We start from the raw sequence: 22,016 nt of genomic DNA, 5'->3' as shown, positions 1-22,016 counted from the left end.
ATACCATTCCCTTTTTCTCTTCACTGCCTTTTGTACTTCCTCATTCCACCACCATCTCTCTTTTGAGGGTGGTCCATGTCCTTTAGACTCTCCAAGTACTTTTCTAGCTACTTCTCTAATCTTTGATGCCATCTGTATCCACATATCATTGGCCTCCATATCTAGCTTCCATACTTTGGACTCGAGAAGCTCATTTTTGAACTTCACTTGCTTTACTCCTTTGAACTCCCACCACTTTGTTCGAGCTACACTATTTCTTCTAACCTTACTTGAATTGTTCCTAAACTTGACATCCAAGACCACCAACCTATGTTGACTTGTTAAAGCCTCTCCTGGAATGACCTTGCAATCCTTGCATAGAGCTCTATTTGTCTTCCTGGTTAAGAGGAAGTCGATTTGGCTTCTATGTTGCCCACTTTTGAAAGTCACTAAATGTGACTCTCTTTTTATAAAGTAGGTATTTGCTAGTATTAGGTCGTATGCCATAGCAAAATCCGGATGCTTTTTCCTCCTCATTTATTTGCCAAAACTAAAACCTCCATGAACATTCTCATAACCTTGCCTATCACTTCCTACATGTCCATTCAAATCTCCACCAATGAAAACATTCTCTTCATTCGGTATGCTTTGCATTAAATCATCCATATCTTCCCAAAACCTTTGTTTACTCTCATTGTCTAGTCCTATTTGTGGGGCATAAGCATTAACTATATTTATTGTTTCTCCTTCTAGTACTAGCTTTACTAGTATAATTCTATCTCCTACTCTTTTCACAAATTACTCTGCGTCTTTCAATGTTCTGTCTATGATTATACCCACTCAGTTCTTATTTCTCTCCTTTCAGTAAACCAAAGTTTGTACCACAATTACCCACTTCCTTACTTTTCTCTCCTACCCATTTAGTCTCCTGAATGCAAGCAATATTCACCCTTCTCCTTTCCAAGGTATCCACAAGCTCCATCAATTTTCCTGTAAGTGATCCAACATTCCAAGTACCAACCCTGATCCTCCTCCTATCCTGCTCCTTCCTAATTGGTCTCCTTCTATGATATCTTCTATTGTTTTCTATATCTATCTTGTGTTCTGTTCCACTATTTGTTCTATTATCTGTCCTATGGACTAACTTCTTTACCCACACCCGTCCATGATGTGGGAACCCTTGCTCACTTAACACCACACCCGAGCGCCGGCATGGCGCGTCGCTTTCGGTGAACGCCCTACACCCTTGCATATTTATCACTACACCCGGGCTCCGATGTAGCGCGTCGTTAGTAGAGGACACTAATTCTCCGTGTGTGTGTAGCATATATATATAGACATATCTCCTTCTTTGTATGGCTTGTATATGATCCACAAATTGTAAAGCTGTTCATTTTCTTACAATGGTCGCCAGCAACATGAAGCACTTTTGTTGACTATTAGGATTGATTTATATCTTCTTACATTGGCTAATACGTAATCCAATTGTTCCTGCATTTAGCAATTTTGTTCTGCTTAGTAACAAGATTGCAACTCACCAAGGCGTTATTTATCGTAGTGCAAAATTTTAAATTTAATTGCAATTCTCTACAAGTGGAGAACCTTTAGTCCAATATGTGATGGAGCTAAGCTAAGTATCTCTGTGTGGAGGTGTGCATGTTAAGAGGTAAAATAATTGAATTTAGAGTTGATCTCCTGGACAGAAAGACGTTGCCTTCCTGATTACTTTTCTCAGGTTTTGGTCTAGTTTGGTTGAAAATGGTTCCTTTTAAGCCTTGTTCATATCATGTAGCACAGGATGTTTTCCACTTGACAACATCGTTTTGCACCAGACGTCCTCTTCTATGTAGCATACTTACATGAGGCAAACAAGTTGGATCGGGCAGATTCGGATTAGATTTTTGCAACAATTTAATTTAATTTAATTTAATTTTTATATTTATAAATAAAACAATTTAATTAATTTAACTTTAAAAAATTTATTTTAAGCGAAATAAAAATTATGTGAAAAGTAATATAATTATGTGAATTCATTTAATTTTTTTTATTGCAAATAATTATTTAAAGAAGTAATTGAGTTTTGCATTTTGAGTTATTTTGAATTTTTACTTTTTCAAAAAAAATTTAATGTAATTTTTTTTTAATTTAAATGAATCAATTTTAAATTAATCATCATGTTGACTTTTGAATTTGTAATTCATTCAAGATTTATATTTTGTGCGAGTTCAAATAAATTAAAGGTCGTTAGTAAAACTGTGAGCCCATTGATCATCTGGCCTTGCTGTCAGGATTTGAAATCTTCACGGGCTTTTTCATTGTCAAGTTACAGCCCAATTTCAATTGAAACGGCGTCGGTGCTCTCTCTTTGGTGTTGAAATTTTATCATTGGATTCTCCATGCCCCTCTGGCCCTCCGTGACCGAAAATTCAAAATCCAGGTAAATTCTCACCTCAATTATTATCAAGAGCGGCCATTCTGTATACAACAAGCTCATGTCTTTTCTGTTCAAGTATTCCTTCTTAATCAGCCAAACCATGAATTGGCATTTTTCCTTGACTATAATCTTTCTTTGGTTCCCAAGAACGTCTCTTTGCTTCCCTTTTGAGGCCTGATTTTTCTAGTTTTCTTTATGGTGGAGATAACCACCATAGTGAAAGTTAGTGAAAGTTAAAGGCATTCTACATATTGTCAGGGCATTTAAATATTTGTTTAGTTGAATTTGGTTTTGAGTCTTGTATTATCAGTATTCAGTAATGCACATTAGGAGAGCGATTTGATAGCTTTTGCAAAGTGAATAGTGAAAATTGTAGAGCTTTTACCTGTTCGTTTGGAAAGGATACCATGTGAGTCTGCTGGAAGGATGCAAAAAGGAAGAGAATTAGGAGTTATTTTTGGTGTAAGAGGAAAGTACCATTTCTCAAAGGTGTGATTTCTTTCCCATCCAGATAGGCCATGTTGTGAAGAATTAAGAGCTACACGTAAATTCAAAATTTACATCAATGCTGCCATCAGAACAGGTATTCTTTCTTAATCTTCTTGTTTTATTATCTTTATGTGCTTCCTGCCAGATAAACATCATATTCATGATATTAAGTTACAGGTTATATTTCAGATTTATCATGTTTCCATAATTTATATTTGTAGAAGTAACTCTTAATATTTGGATTTGGAATTTAGCACTTCAAAATTTGTTCTTAATGCATTGAACATGGAATTTTATAAAGTTTAATATCAGAATGACAGCCAGAAGTCCATGAAAATTTTGATGTTCATGTCCTTCATTGTTTTGAATCAAGTATATCATAGCTAGCCAATGATCAAATGCACAGAAGCACATTGGCGAGATGCCTGGGGTTTTGTTGTGTTTTTCTTTAATTCAGTTTCTTTGTTGGTTGTTTCTTGTTTGGTTTGCACTCCTTTTGCCAGATTTTTTCACTTAGCATGATTCCTTCTAGGTCGATTTTTGCGAGGAGACCTATTGGTTGGGTATAAATTGAGTATCTCATGCTAAATTTTTCCTGACATTTGATTAATAAATATTTTGTTTATAAAACAAAATCTAGTTCCAAGGTTAAAGCAAAAATCGATAGATTTCTGATGTCACTGTAAGCATAAAGAAAAGTTAATTTGCACTGAACTTCCAAGGTCTTTTATGTTTTGTTTTATAAAATGACATTTTAATTTTGTTTGCAGCAACCAACCTTCCTGCATTGTGCCAATCAAGTAGAGATATATTTTCCCCAGGAGTTGCTGTGGATATTTGACTCGCTTAGATCATTTGGGTAAACTTGTTACTGGTTGTATGAATATAAGGTCTTGTACTCGCCAAATTAAAATTGATTATTGGGTGGAACGTGATATTGATGATGGTTGGGGATATGTACAACTATTGTTAATCAAATTACTTGATTTTATGGTTAATTGCTTTTCAATGGTTAATTTGCACGGCTTAATTTGCTTACCTTATTGAAATAGTGTTGAATGTGAAACATGAGAATGGAATTTCATTTATAGATCCAGTACCAGAATTACCAAAACAAGAGTAGGTGAGGACAAATTGATGATATGAATATTTTAGAAGTTTTAGAAAGGTAATCTTGAACTCGAAAGACCCATTTCTTGATGCTAAAGACTGCTTCAGCAGCACATTTTTATGGCAAATTAATACAAAGAATTGATTTGATTGATTTGCTTTTTAATATATCCTACTGACTTAACATTTCTGGCCACATATATTAACATTATATTCTAGATTGATTAACCAGTAACACATAGTACTGCAATGTGGTGTAGACCACGAGGCATTTTAGGTAGTGACTTAGTGCGGCTTTTGAAACATCTGTGGGGGAATCTTAGTGCTGCACACACCGCATCAAAAGAGACAATTGAGCCTCACTCATCACCCCACCCCCCACCCATCATATTCTGTTACACAACCCTGAGAAATAACTTATAGACTTGCTGTTGAAGGTTTTCATGACAATTTTTGTTTCATCATGAGCAGGATGGCTATCAAATGCTAGCATTATCAAGCTATTTTGCTGCTAGCTGTTTGCACACGAAACATAAGAAGGATATAGGCTTGGTGTCATCCATTGTTGCAAGAAATTTGGCATGCCCATCCCATGCATGAAGTGAAACAACATCTATTTAATTTTTCAATTCTGCCAGAATTAGCACCTTTTTACTTGGATAAACTAAGTTCTTGGAACCATTATTATGGTTTTAAGGTCAAAAAGCTCTTTAAGTAGATCAATGCAGCTCTTGAGATGTGTCTGATGCAACTAAGCTGCTGCATTTCAACAGAAAACCCATGATCCTCTTCCCACTGTCCTGTAAAATTGGTGCATCAATTGAGGTGCAATGCAGGTTTTCTTTAAATAAATCGGAGTCTCTGTTGCCGATGTGTGAGCAGACGGTCACCAACATTCAATGCAGGATACATGAAGGTTATGAAGCTCGATGCCACAATTCCATGGTCGGAGCTCATAGAAGCAGCACGCAGAAATGATTCTATATCAAGAAACCCATCACTTTATAGCGTTGCCGCTGCATTTATACAGTACTTAATCTTGAAGTTTGCAGGTCATCACTTTCATCTTTATCAAGAAACCATCAATGTTACGCCTCATTGTTAATCATTCAGCTTTTGTCTCTCATAGTGTCTCGTATTGATGCATAAAACTTCACTCATTTTTATTGGGGAACAATTTTAGTGGGACTTTACTTACATCTCCTTTTGTATAATTTGTAAAACTCCGATTCCATTTTCTGTGGAGACTGAAGAGAGTTGAGAAGTGGTCCAGCCCAAAGAGGCACAGAAGCACTTGGTTGTGTGTTGATTGTTGAGACCCTAATCTTATTTGCTAGGGTTTTAGCAATCGCCCACCCTTTATTGGAGATTACCCAATCCATTTGCAAATTATGTAGTTAAAAAATTGCATGCTGGAGATTTTAACTGGATTTTCACCACAAATCATGTTATGTAAAGCCTCAATGTTGCGGTCCCCTATTCTAGGATTATGTAAAAACCCTAAACCTAGTACATTCACGTGTAGTATTCAAGAATCAAGAAGTGTTGCAGTAAAAGTTCAACCTCATTTTGGAACAAAATGACCGAGAGAAGGTGGTTATTAATCATTCACATCACATGATGTTGATGGAAAATTATATAATTGAAAATAATTAATTTGATTAAACTTGTGATCTGACATCTTCATTTTCCGTCTTCTTCCAGAGACTGAGGGAGAGAAAGAAAGAGGCAGGGAGGAACAGTTGCAGAGCATAGATCTGAACTACTGTGGGCTACTACTCTTTGATTCTTGAACTAGTGTAAACTATTAAACAAATTAACATGGACATGTCCAGACTAAATCCCAGTTTGATAGACCACCTCAAAACACTGAATTTAGGATATGAAATGCTAAATGAAAAAACTTGGAACGACTAAACAATCCGACACAATCAACCAGAAGAATCGAAAAGCAGTAAAGTCCATAACTCAAAGCAGCAATACCTCCGAACACAAACATGGACAATAGAGCTGTAGACACACATAGCTCAAAACAAAGAGATCCTAGACCTATGCCAAAGCTGCAAGAGGCAATCATCACCTGGTAAAACCACCATCCCGAAGAACAGCAGCAATAACCTTGATTATAAACATAAATTCCACTCTAGACTAATTTTATTTATAGTTGATTAGAAAATTCAAATTTACCAATAATTATCTGAACAGTCATAATCAAGACATGACCAGTGACTGGAAAATCTCAAGTCTTGAACAGCCACAGCAATAGTGTGTTACCCCTCACCCACACCCAGACCACATTTGAGAGAGAGAGAGAGAGAGAGAGAGAGAGAGAGAGAGAGCTGCTAAGGGAAAAAGAAACAAGAAAACATTCTTTCTTAATAGTTTCTAGATGAGAAATGTGTTAAATTAATATTTGACATCATAAGATTATATTTAAGCATCTTAACTCCAAAAATAGGGTAGCTTTTCCTGGATTCATTTTATTAATAAAATTTTTGCTCATATATATTTATATAGGGTTAGCTAAACTCTGATACATTTGGGTAACTTTTCCTTTACAAATCTATGAACAGAAAATTAAAGATGAGAGCATAACTAAGTGATTTTCTTCTTCTTCGTCGACAAAACTATGAGCTAAAACAAACCACAAGGACTGGTAGATGCAATTAAAGGAAAAACCAGTTAAAAAACAAGGATTAAAGTTACCTCAGAGTAGTAACCCATATTTGATATTAGTAGACTACAATCTTTTCATAAGTCATCACTACAACTTCTCAAGAAATTGGGGTGTTTATTATACTGGAGCTTAGTCGTTTAAACCTCGGAATTCCATACCGTTTCTTCTTCCTCTCTCCATCTTGTTCTTTTCCTTCGTCTCTCCATCTTAAAAGAGAATTCCAATTCCAGTATTACTCATATATAATCAATATCGCTTTTTAAGAGAGCTGCTGTTACCCTTCTCAAGAATCCTAAACTCTGATGGAGTAGGAGTACTCTCAGTTTGCAGCTGTTGCACTTGGGTACCTTTAAAGTTGAACTCTTCTTCATCTTTTTCTTGAGTGGAAGCAGTAGCTTTGTTTTGGTTAGCTCTCTCTCTTTCAGCCTCTCTATATTTATGTAAATACCTTATTATAGCCTCAGAGTAGTTATCAAACCCTAGAGAACTCAGAGCCCAACAGATGTCATCTCCATTCACTGTCTTGCGATTCTCCTTGTGACACTTGTCTGACGCCTCACCAGTTACAAAACTTATAAATTCTGTGGCACATTCTTGCATTGTTTGTTTTGCTTCTTTGGAAATCTTGGCAGTTGGTGGTAGGATTTGCTTCATAATCCTACCCACATTGGCAATTGGCAACAATCGATCTTGTTCATCTTCCATTTAATTTACTGCTAGCTGATGATCGATATATATGATGATCTTCTCTAACTCGGACAATATATATTGCTCTTCACTCTTATATTAAGTCGGTACATCATGACTATGATGACTATGCATGTATGAGCCAACATATATACATGCACCCAATTTGCAAATATGTTATATGTACATATAGCGCATGCACCCAATACCGTATGTGATAACACTATAATGATTTCACCTGTTGATATGCATACATATATGTATATATGCGTAGTGCATCACAAATAAAATTAACATTAAAAAGTACATTACGATTTTCAATGACAAGCTATTAATGAAATTTTTTTGTTTTCTAATAAATAAAAATAGATAAAATGTTAATAAAATTTTAGCTGGATTAATTTATGGTAAATTTTTTCTGCTTAATCTCTTTAATAATTTTTTTTTTTATAAAAAAATATACATTTTAATTTTAAAAGAAACTAATTTGTGAAATTGAGGGATTCTATGTAGTCAAAATATTATACATAACGTAACTATTCCATCAAAAATTTTCCTTGTAGTTCCAAATAACCAATATGTAGAATAAAAACAAGTGACTGCCCTCGAGTGCAAAGGGAGAAGGGAATTTGACTACAAGATCTGCCCGTCGAGCAGGGATGAAAGTCAATCTCAGTGATCCGACAATGCCAAGTGAAAGGGCTGTTATTCAACAGATAAAAGCTATAATTAATTGTTCACCTTCCATCCAATTAATCCTCTATTTTTTCATTTTAAATTTTGAGAGAATAGTTGAGTCTCCCCTCAATAAATCCTGCCAAAGGAAAGAAGAAAAAATAACTACAAATTTGATTATATTGATCCTCTAAATATAGTACTTAAATTAAGTTTACTGACATGCTAGCCACAAGTGAATTTGATATCATCAGTGTGGTTTCTATAAATGACAACAATTGTCAAAATGGAAAAAGAAAAAGAGATTTGAATTGCTGGAGAAGACCCATATTGGTCAAGCTTCTTTATACATTAATCGAATATCAATCAATTTTGAAGCAAATTAAAGTAAGGCTACTTTGCAATTGCATGTTCACTTGCTGAAATTGAGGGTATAGGTTGCAGAGAAAACCTAATCTCCTAGCCAGCAAATCATGAAGTTCCCAAGCTCAAAGGGTCTTTCATGGTCCCCCCCACAGACCATTTCCCTTTATCTTAAAATCCATCAAATTTATAACTATTCTTTTAGCTTAATAATGAAAATAACACTTATAATATTCTTTCTATTGCTCAAAGTGAGTGGACTACATTCAAACACGTTTGCATGTATTGGGATTAATTTAAGTAATAATCAACTATATTATTTTTAAATATTAGTGTGATTACCTCAAAAACTTAGGTTAATTTAGGTTTGTCTCTCTATTTGGCGGCAAAGCATTTGTATCTATCATGACTTTAAATCTCTTTTGTTGGTCAAGTTCTGAAAACCCTAAAAGAAAGGGTTTAGATAAGATTCTACCAAGATCTCCATTATTAGTTCCTAAGCTAGTCAATTAAAGCCTCTAAACTATGCATTGATTGGTTGGAATTCATTTGAATTTTAAAGGCTAACTCAATGGTGAATCAATGAGGACATTTCAATAGCTAGTGCTAATCAGTAGCTTTGATTAGTTTTTTTCACTTATAAGGTGCAGGGTGTAGAAGTATCTTAAATTCAAGTCTCCACATCTACTTATTTTAATACTATTCACCTAATGTCTACTTCTCAATTTACAGCCTACCAATTATTATTCAACTCATTGTACCTTTTTTGAATAAAAAAAATTATTGATACAATATTCTGTCAATAAAATTGGATTATACCTAATTGATCCATTCCAAAGTTTACAATGCGAGAAGTTCCAAACATTAATAAGATTTACCTAACATCTCTTGTTTATAATTGGATGAATATATCCTTAATCTTCTATATTATGAGATAAGTACTTTATTAATAATATATTCTCATTGCTCATTAAAAAAAAGTACTTAATTACCAACTACATGATTCTTTTTTCTTCAAAATCAAACCTCATGTCCCCATTAAAGTCCATTTTGTTGGTAAAGAATTTTATAGGACTACACTATGAAAGAATATATATATATATATATATATATATATATATATATATATATATATAATCTTTTATATTAATTATGGCTTTCTTTTCTTAATAATCAAACACCATGTGGTCATTTAAGTGAATTTTGTTAGCAAAGAATTTTGTAGGCCTTGGGGAATCATGATTTTTTTTTTCAATTAAGGCCACTAATAAAGAAGAATAATGATCAATAAGTAAAAATATAATCCATAAAGTGTTTGCAATTGTGCTTTTATAATAAATTAATTAGGAATGTGGTTAATTATATAAATTAACTAAGTGGTGGGGTTCCTTTAAAAAAAAAAACAAGCGGTGGAGGTCATAATCCAAAATTTTGGTGCAAACTCAAGTAAACTATAGTACGGATAATCAACAACCGTCCATCTCGGCTTACTTTGACCTAATTTTTGTTTTTTTAAACATACTTTGACATAATTTTATTTCTATATATATATATATATATATATATATATATATATATATATATATATATATATATATATTCTCATAGTTTGATGTGATCTTTAGCACTAGTAGTATAAAGCCTTATATGCCATTTAAAAGAATGAATTTAGATATGTTTTGCTATTCTTATATAAATATATTAATTAAAAAATAATTTAAAATTTAATTTAATATATATTTAATCATAAAAATTACAAAATAATTAATTTTTTTATAAAATAATATTTTTTTATCCTTCCAATCTCAAAATCATATGGGTAAATTTTTAAATCTAACTCTGTAATCAGACCAAAAGGAATGTGGATGAGAGGGATTAGCCACGAAAAATTTTTTTTTCATAATTTTTGTATAAAAGAATTAAATGAGTGAGAATTCAAACTTGATACTTGTCATATAAGTGATATACTTTTAACCATTGAACAAAGCTAAGTTAGACAATTTTTTCATAATTTGGCCATCCAAACATGTTGTTTTTCTTCTGAAAAAAAAAAATTATGCTCACATTTAAACAATCTCCATTTCTCCAATTTATTCCTCATTGGGTGTTTTTGAGTTCAATAGTTTAACTTGGCAAAGCAAAGTATGCATTAGCTGATTTGAAAGGCCATTAAACTGAATCTCCTAATATTAAGTCATTTTGCAATGCAAAATTTGCAGAAATGATCTCCAAACAGGTTCCACTTCTTGTGAAAGAAACGTTTTTTAGTTTGTTAAATAATGCCTTTTTAATATTCCATGAGGTTTGTTTAATGTTTATAATTAATTCAAACATTTTGGCTTGTGTGCTGGTTTGTGCACTTAAATATTATATATAAAGCTGCGCAAAGCTTCTTTTAGTGGGCATCTAGGGTTTGCAACTTTATTAGGGTTTATTACCATAATTAATTCACTAAAGAAATGAATAAAGAGGCTAATTATGGGCATATCATCCCCATAATTAACTATATATATCCTCCAAAAAAAGAAAAGAAAAAATAACCCTAGATACTTGGAAGTCTTTTTTTAGGACTTAGAATAAGAAGGCGTTTTTCTTTTTAATTGGCCGCCAACTTTTTTAATATTCTATTTTCTTCCTTCTTTTACCTAATTAATTATAATTAATCAAATGGGCATCTGATCTTGTCAACTTCCAGCAACTTCCTCCTGGCTAGGTTATATAATTCTAAAGCTTGAAATGGTCTGATTTGACTTGGTTCAATAGCAAAAGACATAAAAGTAATGGTGTCTCCACTCTCTCAACTCCCTAAAAAAAAATTCTAAATTTGAAATATATAAACCTTTTACATTTTTTCCCCAAACCAAGGCTTATGTGGCCTCATTCGTATATGGAATCGATATTCGACTCACGTTCATTGATTGATTGAAACCATCAGAAACTCGGTGGTTTCAACTTTTAATTCCTGGGCTTCGTGTTTTTTTTTTTTATGGTAGGCTAACAAAAAATAAAGCAACTTTTGGACTCAAAACTTGGGTTAAAAGCCATTGGCCCATCAAAGTAATTTGGTCACAGTTAGTCTATGGAACTCGAGTCCCAGTTCTTGTTTCATTTTCTGTTGCAAGATGAAGATGGTTTCTGCTTTCCATCTCAGTTTGGCCACCAGTTTTATGGATTGCCTTAAATGGCAAGTTGAGGAAGAAGTTTGCAATCGGAACATTTCACAGCCGAATCCCATCTCATGGCTATATAAAATCATATGAGGTTCTTAAGAAAGAAAACAAGTTACTTTGTACGTTTAAAGTCCTGTTGGATGGAAGGTTAAAAAAACACTTCTCGATTTTTTTTTTTTTTCATATAATTATTATGGCTAATAGTCTAACATATTTAAGGAGATATTTATCAGCAGCAGCTCTAACACCAATGTCAGACATACCCTAAAACTGGCTTTCAACTACTCAATTAAACAGGCAAGAAAGAACAAATTTCTTATTGCTTTTTTCTTAACCTTCCTAAAAGCCAAGTCTAGCATAGAGGACTCTTGCCAATGCTTATATCTGTCAAATGAACAACCAAACTGAATCAGCTGCTCAGCATAACATTTGCGCGAAAAATTGTATCAGCATTTCCAATATAATAGATATAATCAGTTTGCAAACATGTATATAAACAACTTTGGATTGACAAAATACTACAAGTTAAAGAAAAAAAAAATGAAAGAAACACAGTCTACTAGATCAGATAGCTCTTGGAGGTTTTTCTAATACTGCAGAAAGATAGACCTCATCCTTTGATTTGGGAGAAATAGCCCACTTGTGTTTCTTGTATCTGAATTGAAGAAACATGTACATATAATCATCCAGATCCTTCCTATTACAAAAGAATCTGTCAATCCATAACAATCCTCCAGGCCTTAATATCCGATCCCAGTCGAAGAGGATGAAATCCATCAACATCAAGTCAATCCAGCCATCCATAAACCCATTGGTATGAATCAAGTCCATGGTGTTGTCGAAGAATGGAAGCCGCTGATTCAATGTCACATACAAAGGAATTAGACCTCTAAGGGCAATCATCTCACTGAATGGAGCCCCAAGGTTTAGTGCAGTGGAGATAATAGTAACATTACTTTCTCTCATCCTTGCAGCAAAAGTCCCTGTTCCCACACCGAAATCCAGACCGATCCGAATCTCTCCAGGCTTGATTGCTAGAACATCTGTGATTAAAAAATCCATAGGAAGTGAGCTATTAGTAACCCACTTCAGCCTTTCCTTCTCCATCTCAAAACAACCTGTGCACTTTGAATAACCCCTCTTGTGATTCTTGCTAGATAAGCACTGAAAATTCCTGCACTGATAATTGCTCCACCTCACATTTCTATAATCTGGCAATTTCCACGAGGATTCGTTAATGGGGTATGGCCTCTGGTACACCTTGGAGGCCCTAGTTAGGCATCGTCTCCGGGGCAAGGGATCACATCCACTAACCAGAAGCTTCTGAGCTAGGTTCCAGTCGTCTTCACAATAAGATCCTACATCATAATCCATGTATTCTTCCAATTCTTTCTTCATTAAAACACAAGCATGCCCTATTGTGTTATATATCCTCTCCGTTCCATATATATTAATCTTCCCAATTCTGTTTTCTTTTGGGGTTATGTACTTGCGAATCTCCTCTACAATAAAAGTGTTGATCAAAGGCTCCTCCTTGATTGTTGAATTTGCAATCCTAGGCAGCCGAATCTGCCTAAGCGAAAGGTGAGCACTATGGAGAGGCCTAATCACCTCCTGCTCCAAAAACCTTTTATGCTCCAATCTTGTAATGCTAGTTTTATCCAACTGATCTTTGAACTTCTCCAATTCTTGCACAGAGCGTTCCAGCTTTTCTTGTAACTCTTCCATCTTGTCAAGTACTTCACCGATTCGATCTCTCAATGCTCTTACATCAAACACCTCATGAACATCATCCACACCATAAAAATGGTGGCAGATTTCTTCATTGTGAAGGAAAAACCCAGCCTTGTAGAATTTATAGAGACTTGCCAAGCTCACAATAATAACTAGGCCTCCCAATATGATTTGAAGCCAACCCATTAGTCTCATCAATTTGCATTTTGGGAAGCAGAACCTTCCCATCCTTAATCAAATAGGACCTGAAAACAACGATATTTTCCTGTTTAAAGGTCACTTCTTCCTCCTCTCTTTGAATTTCAGCCTAATTAGAGCTAAAATTCATAAAGACTACAAAAAATAAGCCAAATCTTTATAATCAAAATTCAAAATACTGTACACAGCCTCACAGTTCACGGCAGAAAACAGATAATATACTTTGTTGGGATGCTTAGAAACCGCATGAAACACAAGCAAAACAGAGTTTTCCTATGTCTTTAATGCAGTTGATGATCACTCGCAAAATCTTCACTTAAACTGAGTTTTTTTCTACAGATTTTTTTACTTGCTTAGAACAGCTAGTAATTTTCTAAACAGATTAAGAATAACTGATAAACATGGCATTTAAATTTAACTTCATTCATCATCATACTCAATTTCCAAGAAACCAAAAAGAGGAGAGAAAAATTCAAATACAAAAGCACAAAATAATCAAAATATAAGACATACCCAGATAAAAAGTTGCAGAAATGAGATTGAAAACCTCACTGAATCTCTCTTCCTTTGTGGATTTGTGTATAATTTCTCAAGAATCTTAGACTCTCTCTTCTCTCAGTGAAGTCTCAACAAGAAAACTTGATTAGCATTTCCAAGCTGAGCTTAAGAACATATCTATAGGTACCTTGGATTGTTCATTGAATTGAGGAACTTTAGAGCTGGAAAATCTTGAAACTTACTTCAGCATGATTAAGAATAAAAAAATATAGAGATTATTAATATAGAAATGCACGAATCTCGTTGTGAATTCTGGGGAAGATCAATCTCTTCATGGATTAATAATATACACATGCATAAGCTAAATTATAGTACTTGTTTAGCTGAATTATAACATTTGTTTTGTATTAAATCAGTAGTTTTTTAATTAAAAAAAATCTGTGAATTATCATAATTTAAATACCCTGTAATAAATTTTTTAAGCAGTAAATGTTTTAATTTTTAAGAATAAATTTTTATTATTTAACTAAAATAATAATGATTTACAATTATTTTTTATATTTATAAAATTGATTGTAAGGAATTATTTTATTTTTCAATATAATTATATAATTTAATTGGTTGACTTTTAGAAGGTGCGACGCTGGGATTTGGTTTACCGCGGCACCGTCAGCTAGAACTGCGGCGTCTTGGTCATTGGCTGTCAGCTTAGACGCAGAAGTGCTAGCCACAGTAGAAACGTTACATGAAAATTTTTAAAAGCTTTTATTATACTTGTAATTTGATTTAAATTACATAATTAAAATTATAAATTCTACTATTAAAATTTGAAATCTTTAATCATTACATGTTGATTTAAAAAAAAAAACTTTGGAGTAGAGACAGAAGCCGATGCAATTCAAGAAAAAAGCCAATTGAATTTTTTTTCTTAAATTATTATATATTTATATATTTATTTAAATTAATTTCTCATAAATTTAAATATTAAATTCTTTTTTTTAATGAAAAATTATATTTATAAATAAATTATGAATTTTATCTTCTTTAATTTAAGATTAAATTATTTTTATATGAGTATTAAGTATATTATTTTTAAATGCATTAAATATATTATATAATTTATTTATATATTAATCCAAAAAAATTTTTTTTTTCTAAATTCGCTACTGAGTGGAGAGGAGTTTCCCATCTAGGAGAGTTTATAGATCAATGAAGATTTATAATAGAGCTTATATATTGCTCACTCATGAGCAACTCTAATATCAGTCATTGAAATTCAAATTTGAGATACAGTGTTCCAGAATTAAATCTTTGCTCACTAAACCCATTTTTGTGATCAATTTTTAATAATTATTTAATTATAATTTTTAAACTAAATATGCCCTTAAAGTTTTGAATTTTTAAATTGATTATTAAATTTTTAAAATTTAAAACAATTAAAAATTTTATGTTATGAATTAAATGATCAAAACTTTTTCTTTTATTTTGCTTCCACTAAAATATAAAATTTAAAATCTCACAAATTTTTTTATATAATTTCACAATCACTAAATTAAACTGAAAATGTGAATTACTCAACTAAAAAAAGAAGAATTGAGAAGGATTATGCTCTAAATTTATTTATAAATGATTATTCATTATTACATTAAAAAAGAATAATACCACAAATCCATTTATAATCAACTCAAGTTTTGCCTCTTAAAGAATTTCGCAAGTGTCGAAATATTTTATACGTTTCTTTCCCCTTCTGCATAAATTTCTTAAGTACACAACACTTGAACATTTTCCACCTCCTCTCGAGCCCTCTTATCTCTCCATATTGTAATAGGACTTCGCTTTGCTTATTCTTTCTATAACCCCCCTGAATTGTCTCTGCAAACACCCCTGAAACTGAAGCTGCCTTAAACAAGGTAACTTCTTTTTCCCATCTTTATCTTTGTTTGAATCTTTGGTACTCCGTTCTTTTGTTATATATTATGGTTTTGGTGTTTCTTTCTTTTTTATTACTTCATAGTTTAATAGTAGATGTGAATTAGAGCATAACATGAAAACCCGTTTGCCCAGGCTGGGGATTTCACGTTGGATTTCATACTCCAGGTCTTCCATGGAGGTTAGTGATCAGTCAATCTATATTCAGTGTTGCTTTCTTTCATAAACTTCTTCTTTTTAATGCGGTGTATATTTGTCTGCTGTTCTTGTTATTTATATGGTTGTCTTGTATTGAAACAAGTTAATTGTTTGTGGGATCACATTAATCTTTTGTAAAGACTTTAACTTATCAATGCTTGGTTTTAACATTATTAGTTCGGTTGCTTGCGTGCTGTACTTTATTCTTTATAAATTATAATGGTACACTGCTTGCGTGGTTTCATTGGATCTTTAATTTCTATTTTCTCTAGTGTTTTTGCTGATTCTTTTTGTTTTGGACATGGTTATTTGTGTTGAGTCTTTGATGAAAATGCATCTGCAGCATGTTAATTTGATCTGGGTTGGTGTCCTCGAACCTCTAGGACTTGTCAATGTTTAACATATTTGGTGTATGGGTTTTGTTGGCTGAACAAGTATGCTAATGTCTGTTTTGGATGCTTGAGTAAATTGATCGAGCATGCCTAGCCCTGTGAGAGAAGAGAATGACCATTATGCTTCTTTCTAACAATTTTGTTTACTGATTTTTTTGGGTGATGACTGTTGTTTTTTTACAATATGAGTGGCTAATGATTTATTAATCCTCTAATTTGCCTGGAAAGCAGTAATTTCCTATTAGGTTTTCATTCATAATGTTGGATTTTCTGGTTAATTAAGAATCTGTATTCCTTTTGATATTTACCTATTTATTTATGCTTGATTTCTCAAGGACTTCCCTTCTATTTTTCTGAATTGTACTAGTTCAAACATAAAATCTGGAGATAAAAATTATGATATTTCTGATGGTTTGTTATGCTTGAAAGAAATTTGTAGCCCATACGATATGAGCTTATTTTCTGTGCCTACAGATTTGCATGCAGACTCACTCTGTTTAAATGTTTGTCTTGGCATTGTTGTATATGCATCCTCTAATACTCTCAGCAACTCTTGCATTTCATCTCTGTGTTTCATTGCATGATACACACACACACACACACACATTAATTTCCAAAACAAGGAATTTTTCCATCTTTGTACATGAGACTCTTCTCTATGAAATTTAACATGATTTTTGACAAATTGTTTCATTCCAATTCCTTGATGCTTGAATGCTACTACTTAAACCATGCAATATAAAAGCAGGCACAGTTCAAATCCAGTTTTTTCATTAGGCAGTGGCTTAATTCTATCATCATTAATGGTAGGTTAAGCAAATAATCTCCTTTGAATGGTTCAAATTTTTCCTTACAGACAATGACCAATTTATAGATGCCATCCTGTTAAACACCAACTGCTAGCCCTCAACAAATGCTTTAAAAATGTGATAAACTTTCTGCTTGCAGAGCAAGGGCAATGAAATTTCATAAAATCAAAACCTTGCAGAGCATCTCTATGGACTGAGGTGCTGGGGTGTCCTTTTTAGCCTAAACAGAGTTCCCCAGATTGGAAAGCCACTAATGCTTGGTGGTCAACATTTGAGACAAATGGATGACTGATTTTATATGACAGATTATCTCATCTTTAAAGATTGGGAAATAAAATGCATGGAACATCCCATTTATGTAGTCTGTTTGTTTGCATATTGGTCATAAATTTTGGATTTGTGTGCTCAAGTCACAAGACATCTGGTGAAAATACACCTGACCGCATGTTTTATCCATTATATGGTATCCTTTCCTAACTGTCATTTTGAGTTTATTATTCTCATGATTCTTATTGTATACAGGTGTTTCAGATAGAGCCAATTGCCATGAATAATGATGGCAATTCTATTGAAGAATCATCTTTTCAGCAGTTAATTCCTCCAAGCTCTCCTGAGATAAGTGGCATATCCGGAGATCCACAAGTGAATCCCCGAGTTGGCAATGAGTATCAGGCAGAAATTCCTCCCATGATATCAGAATCTCACCATTTTCAGCTTTCACTGGACCCTTTTGATTCAAAAGTCACAGTTGATGGTTCTCATTCCTTTCTAATAGGTTTACCTATCCCAATTACTTGGATTCATGACACAACAAATGACAGAAATGAAGGGTGCACAATGAGCAATCCTGATGATTCAATCCAAGGGACATGGTCAAGCAAATCAAGAACGACTGGAAAGAATAATATTCTGGAGAAGAAAGGTTCAAAACAAAATGCAGAACCAACAGATCTTGGATTGGACGATGGAAATGAACCAAAACCAGTAACTCTTGGGCCCATGGAGGCAGGAGAAGCTAACTTATCTTTGCTGCAGAAAAGCAACAATTCTGATCCTGTTCCTGGTTCATTAAATCATCCTTGGAGTGATGTCGATGTTGATAGTTTTATTCTTGGTTTATATGTATTTGGTAAAAATTTTGTTCAGATAGAGAGATTCATGGAAAACAAAGATATGGGGAAATATTGTCCTTCTACTATGGAGAATTTTACAGGTCTGATGGATATCGCAGATGGTCAGATTGCCAGAAGACAAAACGAAAGAAATGCATCTATGGACAGAAAATTTTTACGGGGTGGAGACAACAGGAGCTGCTCTCTCGTTTGCATCCTCATGTCCCTGTGCATTCTCAAAATGATTTTCTAGAGGTTCTCCAAATTTCATTGCTATGATAAATATCAATTTATGGCTTAGTTCCTTCTGGTTCCCTCTCTAACAATTTATGGCTTAGTTCTTCAAATATGGATTCTCCTTCCTTTTAGACCCAAGTTCTTAAAAACTAAAGGACTGCATAATTCATGCTCAAGAATCCTCTTGTATAACTGCTACTGCTGTATCAACTTCTAAGAACCTTTATGTAACAAGTTAACAACTGCCATTGTCAATGTCAGATTGGAGGACATAAAAATATTGAAATCTTTCTAATGGATAGAATTCTTTCTAGTTACTAAATATAAGCTTTGTGGGCATGCTGCTAAATGTAGTTGTCAGTGTTTGACTGAAAATTATTGTCTCACCTCATTTTACTTGTGATATCAGGTCTCTATGGCATTTTCAGAGGGGAAATTTTCTCTAGAAGATTATGTATCCAATTTAAAGGCCATTGCTGGCATTAAAGCTCTTGTAGATGCTATTGGAATCGGTAAGGGAAAGGAAGATCTAACAAGTCTTGCCATGGAACCTGCAAGAAGCAATCCTTTGTTATCTATTTGCCCAATTGGCAAAGCTTGCTCCTCTTTGACTTCCAGTGACATAATCAAGCTGTTGACTGGGGGCTTCCGTTTGAGCAAAGCCCGTTGTAACGATATATTCTGGGAAGCTGTTTGGCCCCGTTTGCTAGCAAGAGGGTGGCACTCTGAGCAACCAAACAATCAGGGTTGTATGGGTTCCAACCATCCTATAGTGTTTCTCATTCCTGGTGTTAAGAAGTTCTCAAAAAGGAAACTTGTGAAAGGTAACCACTACTTTGATTCTGTTAGTGATGTTTTGAGCAAAGTGGCATCCGAACCAAAACTTATTGAGCTTGAAACTGAAGAAGCTAGAGGCAGCAGCTGCAATGAAGAGAACAGGTGGGTTGCAGGAGTTCCATTGGGCCACAATGATGCATCCATTCGCCAATCCTTTCGTTACCTTAAACCACGAGTTTCTAATTACAATCTGAATCTTGTGAAGTTCACTGTTGTTGATTCTGGTTTGGTTGATGAAAGAAAATTATCCAGGATGAGAGAAATGAGATATACACCAGATGATTTGAATGTTAAATCCTTACTGACAAAACTTTCAAGTAGCATCGAAATGATGTTTTCGGAGAAGTCACTGAATGACAATGAGACAGAGGCTGTTGACATGTCACTGGATGGTGGAAAGAATGTCAGTAATGTTAAATGCTGTGAAAAAGGATTTGATGGTTGGGGCTCAAACCATGCAAAGTTCACAATTGTGGATACGAGTTTGATACATGCAGGGAAATCATCAAAGGTGAGAGAATTGAGATATTCACCAGTTGACATTATAGTTACTTCTGAAATAACCAAATCCTCGAGGAAAAAAGAAAGTGATTCCTCTGAGGATTCGCTGGATGGGCATGTGCGAGATGCAACCAAAATGCTGTCACGTGAGGAAAAGAATGGCAAAAAATGCAGCCACAATAAGGATGTAATTGATAGCAGTGGATCAGAACAGAAGGCACTCAATAGAGAAATCAGGAACAAATTTGTCGAAAGCCTCCAAGGTAATAACAATGTGTCAAATAAAAATCAGCCAACAAGGACTATTAAGCAGAAATTCAGTCGAAGACCAAAATCTGGTCATTCAAATAATTTAGTTTCTGTAGTCAAACGACGGAGATTAACTGCTTGCTGTAATACAGAGTTAAGTCATGTTATTGAGAATTTCTCTGTTAGCCTGGGATCCAAACAAGAAGGGTCTTACTTTGCTTTGAAATCTCCAGAGGGGGGCAGTAATACCTTTCAAGTTAATCCTCCTCAGAAGTTATCATCAAACATTTCCTTAGCTGAAGGCAGTCTAGAAGAGAACACTGGAGGTTTGGTGGGTGCAACTTGTTTTGGTGCGGAAACATCGCATGGGGAAAATGTTAAACTTCAAACCCCATCTTTGATTGACCTGAACCTGCCTCAATTTTCATTGGATTGTGAAAATGATGAACCAGCATTGATGAACGTAGAAAGCAGTCCGGGAGCTAATGCCGATCATCAATGCTTTCTGTCCAATTCAGACAAGACTGATCCTGGGGCATTGAGTGCGTCTGTTGATGATGGTCCTGCAATAAAGCAGCCTAGTTTGAACCCCAGAAGACAAAGCACAAGAAACCGACCTTTGACCACCAGGGCATTGGAAGCTCTTGAATGTGGATTCTTGAGTGTGAAGAGGCAAAAAACCTCAAAAGTTCACGCACAGGAAATCTCATTTTCCAGTTCATCCCATAGGGTTCACAGCAAGGCCAAAGTAACACCAAGTCGTGGTAATGTTGGCTCTGGCATTGTGAATGCAAAGGATGGGAATGACAGTGAGGCCTTTAACAAAAAAGATTTTGTCCAAAAGACTCCTGATAGAAGTGAAGAAAAGTGCTGACTAGTTAATAGGATGTCCAAAGCTACTACATCTGGAAGTTTGAGGACAGCTTAGTGAGCTGCTATTTGTTATTTTGACTTGAAATCAGATCCTCGGTTGTTAATTGCCAGAAGTAGCTGATATCTGTGGAGAGACTCCTTGCTATATTACCTCTAAACTGTATATGCTGTCTACTTTGGTCCTCTTTGGTATGCTTTCACCAAGCAAGCATAGAAGTGGGAGTACCTCTACTTCGACATATACAGTTTACCTACAGGCCCAATCCTTACAACACTATATAATATACTGGTCTCAGTGTACCACCTTACAATGCACATAACATTTTACTAGAAATTGTACTGGTATGCCATCAAGTCATTTGCATTTTGCCTCAGTGTTCTTCCCTTTTTATTTTTGGGTGATAATGGAAACAATGCTTGTTGCAATATATTGGTGCATCTGGGATTGGAAGCAGAAGGTGAACCCAGAATATTATATGTGAATTAAATCTCCATCATATTTTCAAATAGCAGAAGATTATATGTCCTGATAACAGAAACTCCAGATTTCCATAAGTTCTCACTGTTGTATCTCATTCGCTGTCCCAGGCCACAGGTTCTGGAAGTTGCATTAGCAACTGCAGCTGGCTAGACCACCCACATGTATTTCTACATCGATGCGCAAAAGCTGATTTGAGAATACCCACAACAACAGTAAGTCATATTACTGTAGCCTAAGAGAGTTTTTTTTCTCTCTTCTTTATTTTTCTTTGATTAGGATTGCAATGTCCAAGAATTAAATATATAGGTACTGATTTAGTAAATCATTTAATATTCCCTCAAATTTGAAAAATGGGATGTTTCAGAGGAAGGAATCAACCATACT

General features: G+C 34.2%; 2 protein-coding genes, 1 long non-coding RNA gene and 1 other non-coding gene across 4 annotated transcripts; 2 read left to right on the top strand and 2 right to left on the bottom strand.

Annotated features, from left to right (window-relative positions):
* The first annotated feature begins 875 nt into the window (after positions 1 to 875).
* LOC110659831 (uncharacterized) lies at positions 876 to 5,276 on the top strand. Its single transcript, XR_002495801.2, has 2 exons — positions 876 to 2,996; positions 4,484 to 5,276. It is a non-coding gene; the product is annotated as an uncharacterized LOC110659831 (long non-coding RNA).
* A 1,328-nt stretch (positions 5,277 to 6,604) lies between these two features.
* On the bottom strand, positions 6,605 to 7,521 carry LOC110666087 (nuclear transcription factor Y subunit B-4). Its single transcript, XM_021826467.2, has one exon. It carries the CDS (start codon positions 7,392 to 7,394, stop codon positions 6,936 to 6,938), a length of 459 nt encoding a protein of 152 aa, XP_021682159.2. The 5' UTR covers positions 7,395 to 7,521; the 3' UTR covers positions 6,605 to 6,935.
* A 4,491-nt stretch (positions 7,522 to 12,012) lies between these two features.
* On the bottom strand, positions 12,013 to 14,356 carry LOC110666099 (probable methyltransferase At1g29790). The gene is made up of 2 exons (XM_058142738.1): positions 14,030 to 14,356; positions 12,013 to 13,563 (listed from the first exon to the last, which is right to left on the bottom strand). The coding sequence occupies exon 2, from the start codon at positions 13,544 to 13,546 to the stop codon at positions 12,149 to 12,151; it is 1,398 nt and encodes a 465-aa protein (XP_057998721.1). The 5' UTR covers positions 13,547 to 13,563; positions 14,030 to 14,356; the 3' UTR covers positions 12,013 to 12,148.
* Positions 14,357 to 15,729: 1,373 nt separating this feature from the next.
* LOC110666088 (uncharacterized) lies at positions 15,730 to 21,660 on the top strand. The gene is made up of 4 exons (XR_009147034.1): positions 15,730 to 15,924; positions 16,029 to 16,124; positions 17,865 to 18,709; positions 19,101 to 21,660. It is a non-coding gene; the product is annotated as an uncharacterized LOC110666088 (transcript).
* The last annotated feature ends 356 nt before the right edge of the window (positions 21,661 to 22,016 follow it).

The sequence above is a fragment of the Hevea brasiliensis genome, unplaced genomic scaffold, assembly GCF_030052815.1.
Source record: "Hevea brasiliensis isolate MT/VB/25A 57/8 unplaced genomic scaffold, ASM3005281v1 Scaf7, whole genome shotgun sequence".
Lineage (NCBI taxonomy): Eukaryota > Viridiplantae > Streptophyta > Magnoliopsida > Malpighiales > Euphorbiaceae > Hevea > Hevea brasiliensis.
Note: the sequence above shows the minus strand (reverse complement) of the source record. Positions and strands in the feature narration are given on the sequence as shown.

Coding starts and splice junctions, on each gene's coding strand:
- LOC110666087 (XM_021826467.2), bottom strand. CDS start 7,394: ATGGAAGATGAACAAGATCGATTGTTGCCAATTGCCAATGTGGGTAGG.
- LOC110666099 (XM_058142738.1), bottom strand. CDS start 13,546: ATGGGAAGGTTCTGCTTCCCAAAATGCAAATTGATGAGACTAATGGGT.